At 51.7% G+C, this 16,144-nt stretch overlaps 1 protein-coding gene across 1 annotated transcript; it reads right to left on the bottom strand.

The window, feature by feature from the left end:
- Positions 1–4,805: 4,805 nt before the first annotated feature.
- On the bottom strand, positions 4,806–15,161 carry LOC128278870 (glutamate receptor ionotropic, kainate 2). Its single transcript, XM_053017600.1, has 18 exons — positions 15,041–15,161; positions 13,149–13,304; positions 12,973–13,067; positions 12,254–12,343; positions 12,034–12,191; positions 11,331–11,472; positions 11,079–11,237; positions 10,906–10,926; positions 10,630–10,782; positions 10,170–10,558; positions 9,842–10,102; positions 9,242–9,379; positions 7,378–7,515; positions 6,116–6,314; positions 5,790–6,021; positions 5,590–5,705; positions 5,352–5,507; positions 4,806–4,876 (listed from the first exon to the last, which is right to left on the bottom strand). Exons 1-18 carry the CDS (start codon positions 15,159–15,161, stop codon positions 4,832–4,834), a joined length of 2,769 nt encoding a protein of 922 aa, XP_052873560.1. The 3' UTR covers positions 4,806–4,831.
- Between the last annotated feature and the right edge of the window lie 983 nt (positions 15,162–16,144).

The raw sequence follows: 16,144 nt of genomic DNA, 5'->3' as shown, positions 1-16,144 counted from the left end.
CCCCCCCCCGCGTACACTCACTCATTTACCGGCCCACCAGCCCTCCCGTATCCCGGCGGTTGATGGCCGCCGCCATGTTTTTGCTGCTTCCCCTTCGGGACACTTGCACCCGACCGTGCTTTTCATATCGCACAGCATCGCTTCGCATCACTCACCCGCATCCCGCAAGAGAGAGCACTGAGTGCCTCGCTCGCATCCTCTTATCAAGCTTCATTCTATGCACCTTTTTTTTTCGTTCGCGAAAATCATCCCGAATTTCGGGGGGCGAAAATCCGAACCTTCTCTCGTGTCCGAAAGTGTGCACAGCAAAACAAGGTGTCCAAGCAGACCACCACCACAACCAGCAGCAGCACCAGCACCAGCAGCAGCAGGTGCGGAAAGAGGCGAGCGGGGGGAATTTAACACGCAGCTGCGGATGCTGCGCGCTGAGAGGCGGCGCGCCGCCTGCGAAAGAGCGTCGAAACTGCTCGACAAAAGGAAGTTGGCTTCTCACGGCACGGCACGGCACGGCACGGCACGGCAACGCCGAAACCCGCCGAAGAGTACGAGAGCGTCGAAGGAAAATTTGCCACTCGCACCCATACCTCCCTCCCTCCCACTCCCTCTACCCCGGAGGGATCTGGATTTCCGATTCTGTTTCCGCAAAGGTTCGAGCTTTGTGTGCAGCAAAAAACGGTGGATTTTCCATCAAACCCAGAGTCCAACCCATCAAAACACTCACTGCGGGTCACTTTGGTGGATCTTCGAGTTGAAGGGTGGGGTGAAGGCAAGGGGTGAAAACTTGGGTGGCTTGGGTTGACATCGCAGATTCGTTCGCCAGGGAGCGCCGGCGAGCGCCAAGAAAGAGAGCGTTTCCTCCGCCACCGCCGCGAAAAAGGACGCGAAAAAACCCCCCCTACCACCACCACCACCGTCACTCCGTCCTTCTCTGAACCATCCCACCGCCTCCCGGTCCTATTCCCCGCCCCGTCCCCGTCGTCCACGGAATAGTTTCGGGTGGGGTCATGGTTCTTGGTTCAGCGCGCGGCGCGGAACCGAGCGAACCGAGTGTGGGTGTGTGGGTGGCCATCCAAAATTTTCTTCAACCAGACACACGCACACACACACACACCGCACACACACACACTGCACACACACACACGGCACACACGGTTTGCGATTTGCCTGGTGATTTGGCTGCTGCTGCGACCTGGGATACGCAATCCGCACCCAACCCAGCGATGTTGGGTGTTGGTGGTGGGCGGTGAGGAGTGAGGGAGGCTTGTAGAGGAAGTGGTGCAATCCCTCGCGGTTGTTCGGTTGATAGGTGAACCCCACGGCACGGTCACAGTTGATAGAAGCCGCCGTCGCCGTCGCTGCCGCAGAAAGCAGGTTGGTTGCCCCGAGCTACGATGCTGTGTCCTGAGATCCTGTGATGCTGAACCGCCCACCACCACCCATAGGCATCCCCCTCCGGCCATCCCTTTGAGGGTCCGTGAAAACCCCAATCCAACCGAACCCAACCGAACCCTACCCATCCCAGCTCAAGTCTCACGCGTCGTTCGTCCTGGCGCGGCCTACAGGCGGCGACAAATTAGGTGAATTGATTGAATTGATTTGCCACACACACGTGCACCCAGACACACACACACACACACACACAAGGACTCAAAAAACGGACTTTCTGATGGGACAGAAAGGTGTGGTGTTTCACAAGCTCCTAAAACCTGATGAAAACGTTAATTCCGATCGCTACTGACAACAAATGATCAATTTGAACCATGCATTGATCGAAAAACGACCAAAAAGCCGTTCTGTTTTCTAAATGGAGGCGCCTGGTGGCCCGTGGCCTAAGCACCAGGCGCCCCAAAAAACAAAACTGTTTCAGGATACTATCAAATCACTTGGATGGGAGCTGCTATCCTCCCCGCGTTATTCACCAGACTTGGTTCTTTCCGAATATCATTCATTTTCATCGATGGGACACGTATTGGCTGAGCAGCCCTTCGTTTTTCTACGAGGAAGTCGAAATGGATGACTAATTAGTTTACTTAAAAAGTCGAAGAATTCTTTCGTCTGGGAATCCATGATTTAGCAGAGAGATAGGAGAAATGTATAGCTAGCGATGGCACATACTTTGAATAAAATAGAAAATCGCATTAAAATTTTATAAACATTTTTTGTGTGTTAAAAACAGTCTCATTCTCAACGAACACCCCTGGTAAACACTCGCTTGAGAGAGTGCCTTCCACCGAGCGCACCTAGTCTCACTTATTATTCAAAATGATGAGCAACAGATGAAACCAGCGTCTAGGCTATTTTCGGCATTTTCTGTAGTTTACCTAGCGGACTTCTACCAGCCTAGGCTAGACGAGCTGGCGGACTCATCGATTTGGCTGCAGTGCGAATCCAGCCTGAATGATGAAGTGAACTAAACACATCACACATCTTAAGACGTTCGATATCGCATCGTGTTGAAAAAGGCTGATTTTAGTTTAAGCCGATTGGGTTAACTTTAGGACCTACCTACGGACCAGTACGGCCTAACATGCGACTCATTCGTAGAACATTACGCTGCACAGGTCGATCGCTTTGCGCTCAATCGGTGCCACATTCTATATCTCATTCTTTAGCTTGTAATATGGTAGAACCATCGACCGAATGTAATTTAACAGAACTCGCCAAGTTAATAGGAGAAACGTACCGGTCTTCAACAACACGTTGGTTTGCACCAGTGAAAGTTTTGGTGTTCTTTATCCTCATAGTTACAATCTTTGAATTTGCATCAATTTGATCCCCAAGTGTTGCCTCTATTTCGTTCATTCAACCAACCTTATTTTTTAAACAGACTGTTGACTACGAAAAGTTATTTTTCTTTGTATTTAACAAAATTCGTTTGCTGTTGAACTAAGGGCTTTGTTCTATGACCCACGAAGACGCATTTTGGTGGCGGCCACAATGTATGTCACTTCAATGAGTGGCCTTGCCATATCAGACCAAGGTCAGATTAGCTGTCTGGTGTCATGCGATGGAGGCGCCTGGGGAGCCCACGGAGGCTGCTTCACTCGGGTGTCAGGTATCACTTTCTTGGGCTGGGTGGAGAAGTTCTGCGTCTCCAACCGGTCAGCATCACCCAGAATGAAATGAAACGAAAATGAAACTCACCTTCAGCAGTCGGCACAGCTTCTTCGACCCATCGACCTGAGCACCCGCACTCAGCCGTATGCTGCCCGATGGTCGAGACGAGTGACGCAACAACAGCAACACGGTGGAGTTTGCTATTGTTTTCTCTTTACCCGGAAGGCGTAGAAGATCTTCTTCGGGTAGTATTGGGTTTGTGTTTTGGTCTGGCTGTTGTGTGCGTTGGCTAGTTTCGGTATGGTCATTCCGCGTTCCCTTGGATGCCGCGGTGTCTGGGTGTATCCATCGGTAGATCGGTGTTATTATTTTCGTTCGTTCGTTCTATGTATGCCGGTGTGCCGGATGGATGTCCGGAGGCGCCGTTTTGAGAACGCTAGCGAAGTCAGTCAAGATTACGTGGTCTCGGCCGAGAAGATAGAGCGGTTTATTGGCACAACACAGACATTACGGCGGCGAAGAAGATTTCGCAATTCCTGCTATGACGGACGGAAGGGTAATTTGGCGCACGGGAGTGAAATGATGAACGCTCGAAACGCTTGTTTTCAGTTTTTATTTATTTCGTTCCGTTTAATGTCTAGCAGATAAGTAAATGTGACAAAAAAAAACAAACAATTCCAAGATGATCAATCTCACAGTGAGGTGAGTTCATGCTGACTATTTCGTTCTCAATCCATTCCCTTTTTTCCCTTCTCGGTGTGTTACGCCCCCTATGTGTGTTGTCTTTATATTAATCGTTACGATCATTATACAAAAAAGGGTTAATGTTTAGTGACGTTCATGCGTTGCTTCACCTCAGGTGATCGGGCTTCCTGCCTCCGTGCCGTGATCTCGCGAGGCCCCCGTCCATCTTGAATTGTTTCATATCGTAGGGTTTACCTCCAACTCCAGCTAGTTCTCATTAGCATACGGTCTGGTATTGTTTTTTTTTTTGTTTTGTATCGTCTACCTGTTACCTGGCCGTACTGTGCAAAGTATGTGTTATGATACAAGTTTGACACTTCCGCGATCGGTTTGTTTTGCTCTTTCTTTATCTCTTTCTCTCTCTGTCTGTCTCTCTCTCTCTCTTAGTGCCATTTTATCGAAACCGACCGTAACCGCTATCGCTGCCGGCACCGGGTCAGTTTGGTGGCAGTTTTACTCTTGGTGTTTAACAACATATAAGAGATGGCTTCGATTGCGATCGACGTGGAGCGGCGTGGATATGAATAGACAGGGCGTCGGGAGAGTGCTCGTATGTAGACCTTTTCCCCCCGGCAGACCCGGTCCGTTGGCGCAAAACGAAAACAAAAACAACGGAGGCAACGGAAACCCGTGGCGTGGTGTGCTGGCCACTTCGAGCCCTTCGGCCACCGAACGCATTGTGGTCTTCATTTGGTAATCATTTGTTGGCTTCGCTACGAAACCCGACAGCGTTCATCATCATCATCATCTTCGTTGTGTAGAAGGGTGTCATGGAGGGTGTAGATGACAGGTAGATAAAGTGCGGGCTCTCTGGCAGCTCGATAGCCGTTACTCCGAGCGAGCCTCCAGAGCGCGAGATAGAAAAGAAGGAAAGCTAGATAGATGCAGAGAGAGAGAGATAGAAAGAGAGAGGAGCGAGAGAGAATTTGGCCAGTCACGGGTGGGGACGAAGGTAAGGGTAACCGTGACCAACCCATATGGATGGTGGGTGGCATGATGGGGGGGGGAGGGGGTTGGAAGGATGGCCAATCTACTCAAACGTGCACTCCTTGGGTTGCTTCTTCTGATACGGTTCCTGCTAGGCGACGAGCCGAGCGTAAGCGCTCGAAGGGAGAAGAGAACGAAACAGGAACGAGAAAAAATACATGTGATAGGCAATGAAAAGAAGAAGAAAACAAATCCAAACCGAAGAAAAGACAGAGAGAAGCGAAAAGGTGGCAAAAGAGAAGAAGGAAGGAAGAGAGAGAGAGAGAAAGAAAGAGAAAAGACAAAGATGTGAAAAAATGCTCCGAAAGAGCGGCGGCAAAAGAGAATACGCTGAAGAATCAATCAAACCACCATGATATGGATCCACACACACACACACACTATCCCTATTGGCTTCCCCTCACAACACTTCCCTACCAGAAAACCCCTTTCCCCGTATGCTCACTTCTTTCGTTTTTGTCAGCTCCGACCCCTACCGATCGCCAATCGAAACGTTTCCCGTGTGGACTTCTGCTTTTTGCCAGCTCCAAAGGCCAACGGAATCAGTGCAGTATGGGGCTTACCCGTTCCTCGACGGCCACCTTTCGGCTTTTCCAGACGAACTCGCACACCGCAATGACACACGCCACGCCCATGCCACCCATCAGCACGACGAACACTCCGCCCACGTTGGCCAGCCCCAGCTCGTTGGCCGTGGAGCTCGCCTTTGACGTTTCATCCTGGGGGAGACAAACCGAGAGATACAGAGCGTGAGCCCCCCGGGGGGGGTGCTGCTGCTGCCCACAAGAGCCGACTACCTACCCGGCATGATCCACCGCCTCGCTTCTCCTTCCACCAGCGCGTCTTGAGTATGTGCAGTTTACCTTCTTCCTGCAGCTTCAACACCGCGCCGCTAATCGCTGTCCGGAAGGGTGAATCTGAAAAGTCGAAGATGAAGTGAGGCGGCTACTAGCGGCAGTGAGAGGAGCGACCATTCCCGATCCCGATCGCGCGACACTTACTCGGGGGCATCGCGATGCCGTAGCCCTTCGAGTCGAGCATTCCGCCAACCTGGGTGAGCTCACAGTTCCGCTCGATGACGTACTCGATCGAGGTTGACTCCATGAGGAACGCATAGCTGCCCTTCCCCTTCACCACTCGCTCGACGCCCTCGACGTTGCTGCCGGTGAAAACGGAGGGTCGGGCCGACTCCATGAACGACCACATCCGCTGGTACGTGGAGAAGTTCGAGTCCTGTGGCCGACAAAGAAAAACCGACCCACACAAACACATCAACAACCGAAACAGACACGACCTTGACCTTGACCTTCACTCCCCGGAAACCTACCCGGAAGAAGGCGGCCGTGCTGCCGCCACGTAGCGCACCGTACTTGATCTTCGTCTGTTTCGCCAAGTCTTCGGCCGACTCGATCGGCGAGTCCATCCGCTCGACGGTGAGGAACGCCGCCAGGTTGGCGGTGTAAGAGGAGATCATGATCAGCGTGAAGAACCACCACATGCCGGCCACCATACGCGTCGAGACGGCCCTTGCGGTAGGCGGAAGGATCGAAGGATCGTTCCGGCGTGCAGAAACGGGAAAACACGGACGGAGGAGAAGTGGGAAATTAGAGCGAGCGCATCATGATCTTTGCAGCGCCACCCGACCCGACCTACCCCTAACCTAACACGCGCCTAACGCCTTTTTTCTCTTTTCTCTTGCCCTTCCGGCCCTATCTTCACGAGCCGCAACGCCGAATAAGAGGGGGGTGGGGGGTCACCAAATCAAAACAGTAGGGCATGCGGATCAAAATGTGCGGGCCATGTGGATGTGTGTGCGAGATGAGCGAGGCTGATGCGGTGATGATTCCCGGTGCCGTTCCGTTACACCGAACGGTGGGGCGTAACGCACATGGGTCGTTACACGGGCAAAGACAAGCTGAGGCCGAGGAGCAAAACTCGGCTAAGATTTCCCGCTAACACCAGATTGCAGCATTCTAGGCGCATTGCAACGCTGCAGTGCATCGGCTGGAACGCAACTTACCAGCAAACAGCAAAGTGCTTTTCCGGTTTAGAAATCCAAGTCACAACGTGATTCGCTACGGGGCGGGGGGGGCCTTGAACACTTTTCTCTTATCAGCGTATTCCTTTCTCGTTATTGCTCTCCCTCTCTCAAAGCAACGCAAAAAAACTTGAGAACGCTTAAAGTGTTCTTCGGTTAATATCTACAATTGAGCCGCCGGTACCGTGTGAGATGATGGATTGAATAATGCACAGTCATGTGTGTGTGTGTGTGTGTGTGTGTGTGTGAATGACACGAAGCCTGTGTCTAACCATGAGTGCAGGTGATCGTAGTCCTTGCAAAACAACAAAGGCCTTGGGAGAGTACCCGCAATCGGAAAGGTAGAGCCAGAAAGAGAGCGAGAGAGAGAGAGAGTTACGAAACAGAGAGACAGAGAGTAACATTGACATAGAGCATAGTAGCGGCTATGAGCAGGCACCAGAAGGTGTTGAAAAGCACAAAGGACTCACAACAGAAGAAAGCGCAAACACAAATGTTAAGGTCACGGTTCGGCACGGCGAGCGTCGGTAGACGCAGGGCAGGGCACTTACTTGGGGGCGATATCGCAACCCTGCTGCATGAGGGACCCGATCGTGAACCAGAGCGAGTTCAGCAGCGTGAAGCTGTTCTCCAGGAACATAGGCTCCCGGTTGCAGGGGTGCGGGTTTTCCCACTCGTACGGGGTGAACCTGGAGCGGAGTGGAGTGGCAACAGAACGATGGATGGAACGTGGAATGGCAACGGTCGGTCAATGTGTGTGTGTATGTGTTTGAACAGTGATTTTGGGTTTTGTTTGCTTGTTGTTGTACTCTGTGGTCAGTGGCACAAAAAGGAGGCGAAGTTGATGGTTTTATGTTGTATCACAAACAAACCACAGGCAAACGACACCAAAAGTGGCCCCAAAAAAACACAAACTGAAAAACGGAAAATTTAACTCGAACGAAAGTGTGCGCACAAACAAAAGCGCAAGAAGACTGTGGAATAAATAATCGGACGCTAAAGACGCTGAATCAAATGCACTGTAAAAGAGTAAGAAATTCCAGTGCGAAAATGGAGAAAGCTCAGTAACAAACGAAACAGAAAACGATAGCAAACGAATCACATTGCAAAATCACAACACATACAGCCGATCGAAATGTTAATTAATTTCAAATTGAAGAATCGAAAAAGGAGGACGAAATAATACCATAAGTAATACCAAACAGTAAGTATTGGAGAAGCAAAAAAAAAATAAAGAAAAGGAAATATGGATCACAAAGTCACCCAGGCATCGTCACACCGAGGATCTCACCAGCATTCTAGAGCTGGAAGCGGGGAAAACAATCGCCTCGCCTTGGCTAATAACCGAAACTGAAATACCCCCGCCTCGAGAGCTGCTTCCGGAACGCGTCCCTAGAGCGTCCACGAAGGGCCGCGATGCCGGGACATGCCGGGATTTTGGTCATCCGGTTGTAGGCCATTTATCGAATTTAAATTCGAGTCTCTCTGGCTTCCGCGGTTTTGGTGTTTTGACGACACCGGCAACGCCTGGGGTCTTCCACCGTTTCCACCGGAGAAGACTTCCGCCGTTAAGCTCCAAGCAGGGGCTTTCAATCAATGGCGTAATCGTAATCCGGGAAATTGGGCGCTGCAACTTAGCGACATGCGGAACACGCGGCGAAAGCAAGTCTCGGAGGGCGGATTACCGCTGGAAAGGAAATTGCCAGGTTTTTGCATTCTACCGCATCTTATGTTTGTTTTGACACACACGTCAGTACTCACAAGTGCCAGGGAGTGCCAGGCGTATTGGACGATGTGCATAATCACCGGTTTTGTCGAGCTCTGTTGCTGTTGCCTGACCAGGGTAGAGGAGAAAGCTTTTACACTTTCAGAAGCACAGATTTCAATTCTCTGGTATAGCCTGTGACCTTTAACCTGGTTGCCGAACACTCATCGCTCAACCACTTTAGAGTCAAGTTGAAACAGAAAAAAGCTCAGCTCTGATGTTCAGCGCTTTCGACAGTCTTGATCTCACTCATCGGCACCCCGCCAATTAGTCATCCATTGGACACTAGGAAGAATCGAGATCCGCAAGGTTCCCCGCACACACGGCCGAAACAAAAAACAAACTGGTGCTTGTTGATGGTGGTGGTGGTGCACTAGGAAATACTCCAGGACGGGATACTACAGAAACGGGAACAAAATTCTAATGCTATGCTGTGACGAAAACGGAACCAAACAAAAACCCGCGTTACTAGAAAAAATGGAGAAAGAAACCACGGCACTAGGACCAACGATTCGGCTTTGGCTCGCTCAGCTAACAACTCTCATCTACCTAACAGATCCCACACTACATCCTGCAGGCGCGAAAAACAAAACTCAAAGACTTGCGGAACAATTTCTGAACTCCTCCCGAACCACGGACCACCAGCTTACTTCGGCAGAAAATCGCAGCCCTGCTGCATCAGCGAGCCGATCGCAAACCACATACAGTTCATCAGCGTGAACTGCGTCTGCAGTTTTTCCGGGTGCGGATCGCACGGGTTTGGGGTTGGCCATTCGTACGGGGTGAAGCTGAAGCGTCGGCAGGCCGTGGACAGAGGAATTTCGGTCGAACCGAGAAGTGAAAGTCCGAGCAGGAAAGAAAGAAAGAGAGAGAGAGAGAAGTCGAGGTGATGCTACAGCTAAACGGGTATGTGTAGGATGATCCATACAAGTGTTTGGATTTTAAACTACCAATTACTTGACTTTCAAAACGTCAAACTTCAGCCTGGAAAGTCATTAGACATTTGAATCACAATCACAGACCTGCAGACTGAAGTTTAGCCTGCAGACTGCCTTCCCAACTTCACACACTTTCCGTGAGGACACCTACAAAAAGGATTCTTCAGCCGACTTCGGGATGTGTCAATGACTTTCAGAGATCTCAATGGAGAGCTGTAAAGGGTGTAGGTGTGTATGTGTGTGTGTGTGGTTGTTCTTATGTCATGGTCCGTGTGTTTGGTTGCATGGTGAAACCAGTGAGGTAGTACGCACCGCGCCAGGATGAACAGCAGCACCGAAACGCCCAGATACGCGGTCGCCATGTAGATCCAGACGTCGAGCGAAAGGGGCGACAGGAAGGAGAACAGGTTGGGCGGTTGCTTTACCGGCTTCCGGTACAGCACCGAGATGCCGAGATTCATGAACGGCATCGTGAAGTCGACCACCTGCTCCCGGTCGAAGGTAATGGTCAGGTCGGCGATCGCGAGATCGGCCCGCTGCTCCAGCAGCTCCTTGATCATCCCATCCCACTCGCTGCGGACGAAGAGAGTATGAGCAGCTATTCGGGAGATAAGATGGGATAGAATTCCTGCGAGATTACCCCGTCTCCTTGCTGTGGCTGCCGTAGCGACCATCCGGGGCCAGCCGGATCGTATAGTTGAAGCCGAGGATCTTCGAGATTTCGTGGATCAGATCGATGGCGTAGCCCTCGAACTGCGAGTTGCCGGTCAGCTTCTCCGCCGAGTCCTTGCGCATGCAGTACGGCGCGGACAGGATCGTCGTCACGATCAGCGTCTTGTTCTGCAAGATCTCGACGATCTCCTTCTGGTGCTCGCCGTACGTGCGCGTGAAGTTAACGCCGGACGTCGAGTTCCAGGTGCCGCTCTTCCGCAGACCCTGCGGCCCCAGCTCGACAATGTCCAGCACGAAGTCGCTCCGGAAGCCCTGGTGATCGAACTTGATCACGTCCGTCAGGCCACGCATCTCCACCTACCAAGAGCAAGAGCAGCCAAGTAAGCGAAAGAGCAGCCCGTCCGGGCATCGAGACAGACAGAACGTACGATTTTCATGTAGTTGATCAAACTGTAACCGTGGGGCCATGTGTCCTGTGTGTCACAGGACAGCGGGTGGATGTCGATCTGCTGGCTGGTGTCCAGGTCGTGCAGTGCCTTGGCGAACAGGTGCACCGCATCGTACATAAGTGCCGTTTCCGCCTGCGAGAAACGACAAGATCGGCAAGATTTACACCGGAACGAATTGAACCCCTGGCTTAGAGCTGGCCAGTCGATCCATCTCGTTCTCGTTCTCTCCCGCAGTTCTCTCTTGAAAATAGTTACCTTGATTATGGTCACGTTCTCCTAGCGGGGACCCCAAAGAGTGAGCCAAAGGGGGCGAAACCGAAAAAACCGAAGCATGAATGCAATAATGAAGGAAAGAAGTAAACGGTAACGAAATTCGGTCGAATCTCGAAGTGAGACCTTCGACACCGAACGGCGTGCCAAGTACGTACCGCTGACTTAAAGTCGACCTTCTTGCCGAGTCGTGTCTCGCCGATGGTCCAGTTGTGGATCGCTTGCGCTACCTCTGGGTTCTCCGGGTCTACCAACCGGAACGCGGTAATGTTGGTGCCGCCGTACTTGAACTCGTCCAGGTTGATGGTGTGTAGATCCTGTACGGGGACACAAGACACAACACAACACAAAAAGGGACAGTAACCCAGTCCTTCGACAGAGCTTCGGTCGGCCCACGGCACGGCACTTACCAGCGAAGTGATGAGGTAGCTGTGATAATCGCTCATCATGCCGATCTGCTGGGCCTGCTTCAGTACCTCGTAGATGCGCTCGGTCGAGCAGTCCAGCACAATGTGGGATTCGGCCGAGTTCTTAATCTGCTTCAGCAGTGGCCTGCAGTTTCGGGTTGGAGCCGCAATGAGAGTAAAAATCAATCAGCTGGGCCATATCTTCGCGTAGTTTCGAGCTGTTTCGAGCAGCCGTATTTATAGAGCAGTGAAGTTGAAAGTAGGTTTTGTTCCGCGGTGCTTCCGGAACAAAATGGGAAGTAGCAATGAAGCTGCTTGGACCGGGAAGAATAGGCCGAAAGAATTACGACCGACTCACTAGGCTGGCAGGCTACTCGGCGACTACCGAAGCTACTCGGCTCTTGAGAGACTCCTGCTGAGCTGAGCGAGCAAGAAAAGGTGACCGGATTGGGGTGAATTCATATAAATTTTACGTCCGCCGTCAGTCTCGTTAACGTCCCACCTTCTCTCCGAATCAGTTGTTCAGGTCGTTCGAATCCGAGTCGAGACTCGTACATTGAAACCTCTATAGAGCGCACCCTCACAAAGGGCCTGACAATCATCGTCGAGCCCTGGGAGCAGAACTTGACCAATCCCTGGAGCGAACCACCGGCCCCCGGGTGGCAAACCCGCCCCCCACCGCCCCCCGCCCACCACCGGAACTTACCGATAGTCGCCGGAATCGCTCAGCTGGCGCACGGTGATCGGATATTCGGACAGACCGTGCGCCTTCAGCAGCTCCTGCATCCGCACGAGCCCCTCGTTCGTCTCGTAGATGATGGTGAACGACTTCCAACCCCAGGCGGCGACCAGGTCGACGTACGCCTGCACAAGAAAGAGCAGAGTTGGGAGCAGAGTTGAAGGACGCGCCGCCGCAGAGGACTTACCTTCGACAGTGTGCTTGGGTGGGGATACAGGTTCACGAGACAGCTTTCACGCCGCAACCGATAGTCCCAGCGCGTCTCCAGGTGAGGAATCTGTGGACAAAGGTTCATACGGGAGGTCGAGGGAAGGGAAGAAGCGTATCAGTAAAGTCGTGCTGGTTTCCGATCACGAATCAATTGGTTCGACAGACAGCGCGATTCCGTTCAATGGCAGCGGTGAAAACGAGTCTTGACTTCTTCTTATCCGGCAATCACAGTAACGGCTGTTGCTTACATTAACGTTGTGTTTTTACGAGCGATGTTTTGACAAATTGATTGAAGTTGGTTGCGGTTTCGCATTGAAATGCAAAAGTAGGACCTAGCACGCCTCAATGCAGCTCAAGGACCGCAATAGGACAGACGACCCGTTCTAATAATAATAAATAATACTCCTTCTTGAAGAAAAAAAAAGGAAAAGAAATAAATGGGTAGCGCGAAGAAAACTGTCCCAATGGGCGGCGCAAGTTTTGCAATATCGTACTGAAATGTCATTAGTTTGTTGGTAGCAACGTAGCAACGTAGGTGCTGTTGCTACGTTACGGTCACGCCTTGTAAAGGCGTCTCCAAGCACCGGTACCCCGGGACGAGCCAATCGGCTGGGCCAGAAATGGGCCAGTGTAAACATGTCCAATCGACTCCAATCGACCTCCTGGCCTTCGGGTAATATTGCGGATTTGGCTTACCTCCATCGTATCGCAGATGCTCTGTACGTGGCTGGCGGTGTGCGATGACTGCGGTCCGAAGATGGCGGCCACACCAACGCCTAGAAGGTGGCACACTGTGGAGAGCGCAGGAAATACGAAACGAAAGCCTATGATGACGGCCACGGGTATATTCAGCGCCCGTGCGACGAACTTACCACGCTTCGATGCCAAAAAGCTATCCTGGGGTGAGATGCGCTCGATCTGGGCGAGCAGCTTGGAGCGGGGCAGTATCGTCCGGTCGGAGTTGATCTTCTCGACCGCGTATCGAAACGCAATCTCCTGATGATCGTCGTCAGGGTGGAACAGTCCGCCTTCGCAAAAGAGGGAAATATAGACCGCTGTAGCAGTAACTCTAACTAAATGTAGTGAACTCTGCCATGCCGACCGACAGCATCTCCCGCTCCGGACCATGATCCGGACAACAACACCGCCAGAAATCCAAAATGAAAACCCAAATACCCCAAACTAACCAGCGTCTCCACCCAACCGACAATAAATAATAACCAATGAGATCCCGAACCGGCCCCGGACCCCGGTCCTTTTTGATGTACGCGTTGACATTCATTCCAAGCGAATGATATCAGTTCTAAGTATCTGAGTTCAGTTCTAAGTTTCAATTCTCCGATATCCGTTTTATCTTGCAACACCTGCCTAGGAAATAGAATCGGGTTATGGTCGTGCCTGTTTAGAAAAGTCAAATATCTATGACGTCAAGCGTAAAACAAAAACTACGGAAACTAAGGGTTTGTGCTGTACTACCAAACACCACTCACCACATCAACCCGACGACTTGATGGGATTCAATAAATCTCGTCGAACCTACTATCAAACAACCAAACATCCCTCCGCCGGTGCTTGGAAGACGTTTCCGAGGTATCCGCCATATCCTCGAGAACCGGCAACCGACCAGAATTCCGAACATTCTTGAAGCAAAATCGCCGGACCTAAAGCGCTTTGTTTGTGTTTCTCTTTTGTAATTTATGTCACGAAGCCTGGCCGAGATAAAACAGTGGTTGCCTGGCTGTCATGTCTAGTACTCCATGGGGACCGTGCACAAACAATTTGAGCGTGACTCCGTGACTAGCGGGCAACCAAGACGAAAACCTTTTCTAGTGGGGAGGTCTAGTGTCAATGTGGGTATCCAACTCATGCTGGATCCAACACGGCTGAGACACTACAGTAGTAGTAAGCGATGGTAGGTTATTCTTTCTCAACTTTTAATTCATTCGAGCAGTCTTCTCGACCCCAAAATCTAGTTATACGTCGGATATACAAGTACCCTCGCGGGGTTTACGGAAAAAAGACCTCGCCGTAGCGTAAAAGACATTCCACTGTGCCAGGTGCCGGTGATTGGTGGTGACAATAAAGGCACAAATAATCTCTCCGCTATAAAGCATACCCCAACCCTAGCAACGCGAACCGAAACCATAGCAACCTTCCATCGACTCGCCGGCTGGGGGAACCGGGAAGTGCGAAGGACTCGGTTTACCGGACCGGTGACAGAAACGCTAGGGAGAGCAATTTATCACCGGTACCGTGCGAAGGTGAAGGATTTCCGGACATTAGGGTTCGGTCTTCGGCGAACAAGATCTCGTCTGGATGTCACAACAAAAGAAATGAAAGTTCCCAGTACACTGTCGCTATCCTCTCTGTCTTCCAGGTGGCCAGCACCGTACCAGCCGCGTTCAGTTGACCGTCAATATCGTTTCCGCAGGAAACTTACTTACTCAAAGTGGTTGTTGGGGGAACTATCCATTAGGTTTTCGAGCGAGCGGTGCGCACCTTCGACGCGTAGAATGTACTCGGCCTCGGCTTTACGTGAACTCTCAGTGCAACGCTCCAACGCATAGAACATCGTAGAATTTACATATAACTCCAGATAAGCGCTTCTCGTTACTCGTATCATATCTTCCACGACAGATCCACAGGAGCATGTTTGAGGAGACCTTCCAGTTCACCATGCCCTAGCTCTAACTTGAAGATGCCCCCTGCCCTGTGATGATGATGTTACCTGTTGGTTGGTCAAACAAACGTGCGTACGACTTACCGATTCGAATGGCATCAGGCAGGGCAAGGACGGTGGCCGGCAGCATCAGGATAGCGAGCAGCGACAACCTGCCGCAGAAAACGCCACCGGACCGTCGACCCGTTAGAATATCCTGTTCCATCCTCAGCATCCTCCGGGTGCTGGCGGGCAGGCTAGCAGGCTGGGTCGGTCGGTCGGTCGGTCGGTCGGTCTGTCTTCGGTCGTCCTCGGCAATTCGTAGCCCCACTCGCGGCCACTCACGCACACCACAAACACACACACACACACCCTTAGCTGGGGCTCCTATGGTGAAACCACCGATGCGATGATGGTGGTGATGGTTGAGTGACGGTCTCGACTGCCTCGACTGTTGTGCTTTTCGACTATTGTGGTGAGCGAGGATACGCTGCGAGGATACGAAGCTTTGTCTGGAGCACTCGTTTCGAGCTTTTCTTTATGTTGTGGGAGCGCTATTCCATTTACGCTATTCCATTCCACGGAGCCCCCATTCCTGAACACGCAACAACAAAGGCGAAAAAACACTTCTTTCCTACCACCACTCTTGATTGATTGTTGGATTGTTGTTGGAGACAGTGATCCAGTTGGAGAAAGAGCCTTGACTTCCTAACTTCTTCCGTATTCGGCTCTCGCTCGCTCGCTGTGAACGATCTAGTGTCTCTATTGTGTGTTTTGCTCCATGCGGCTTCCTTGCTGTGGCCGAAGTCTAGTCCATTCGTAGAACGCCCCCAGAACGCCCCCACAAAACGCCCTGCTTCGTGGCGGTCCTTGAAGTAGGCGCTATTCAGCCACTTTCACTCGTCCAAACGAGTCACAATGGTCACTTGCAGGGCATGATGCCTGCTACGGTTAGCATCGTTGGACACGCACAGACAAGCAGTACACTTCCACACGCACACACACACACACACACACACACACACACACACGACTCAATGGGAGTTGGGAGAGAGAGAGAGAGGCAGAACCCGAACACACCACAGGCTGCGGTGGGGCACACCACTAGGGTCTATGCTAGGGATTGTGGATGCTGCGGAAGCTGCCAACTGCTGACTGACTCCAGGCCCCATGGTTCGTGTCCGTTTTATAAGCCACTTCCTAGGCCAG

The sequence above is a fragment of the Anopheles cruzii genome, chromosome X, assembly GCF_943734635.1.
Source record: "Anopheles cruzii chromosome X, idAnoCruzAS_RS32_06, whole genome shotgun sequence".
Classification (NCBI taxonomy): domain Eukaryota; kingdom Metazoa; phylum Arthropoda; class Insecta; order Diptera; family Culicidae; genus Anopheles; species Anopheles cruzii.
This window is presented reverse-complemented; position numbering and strand designations above follow the sequence as displayed.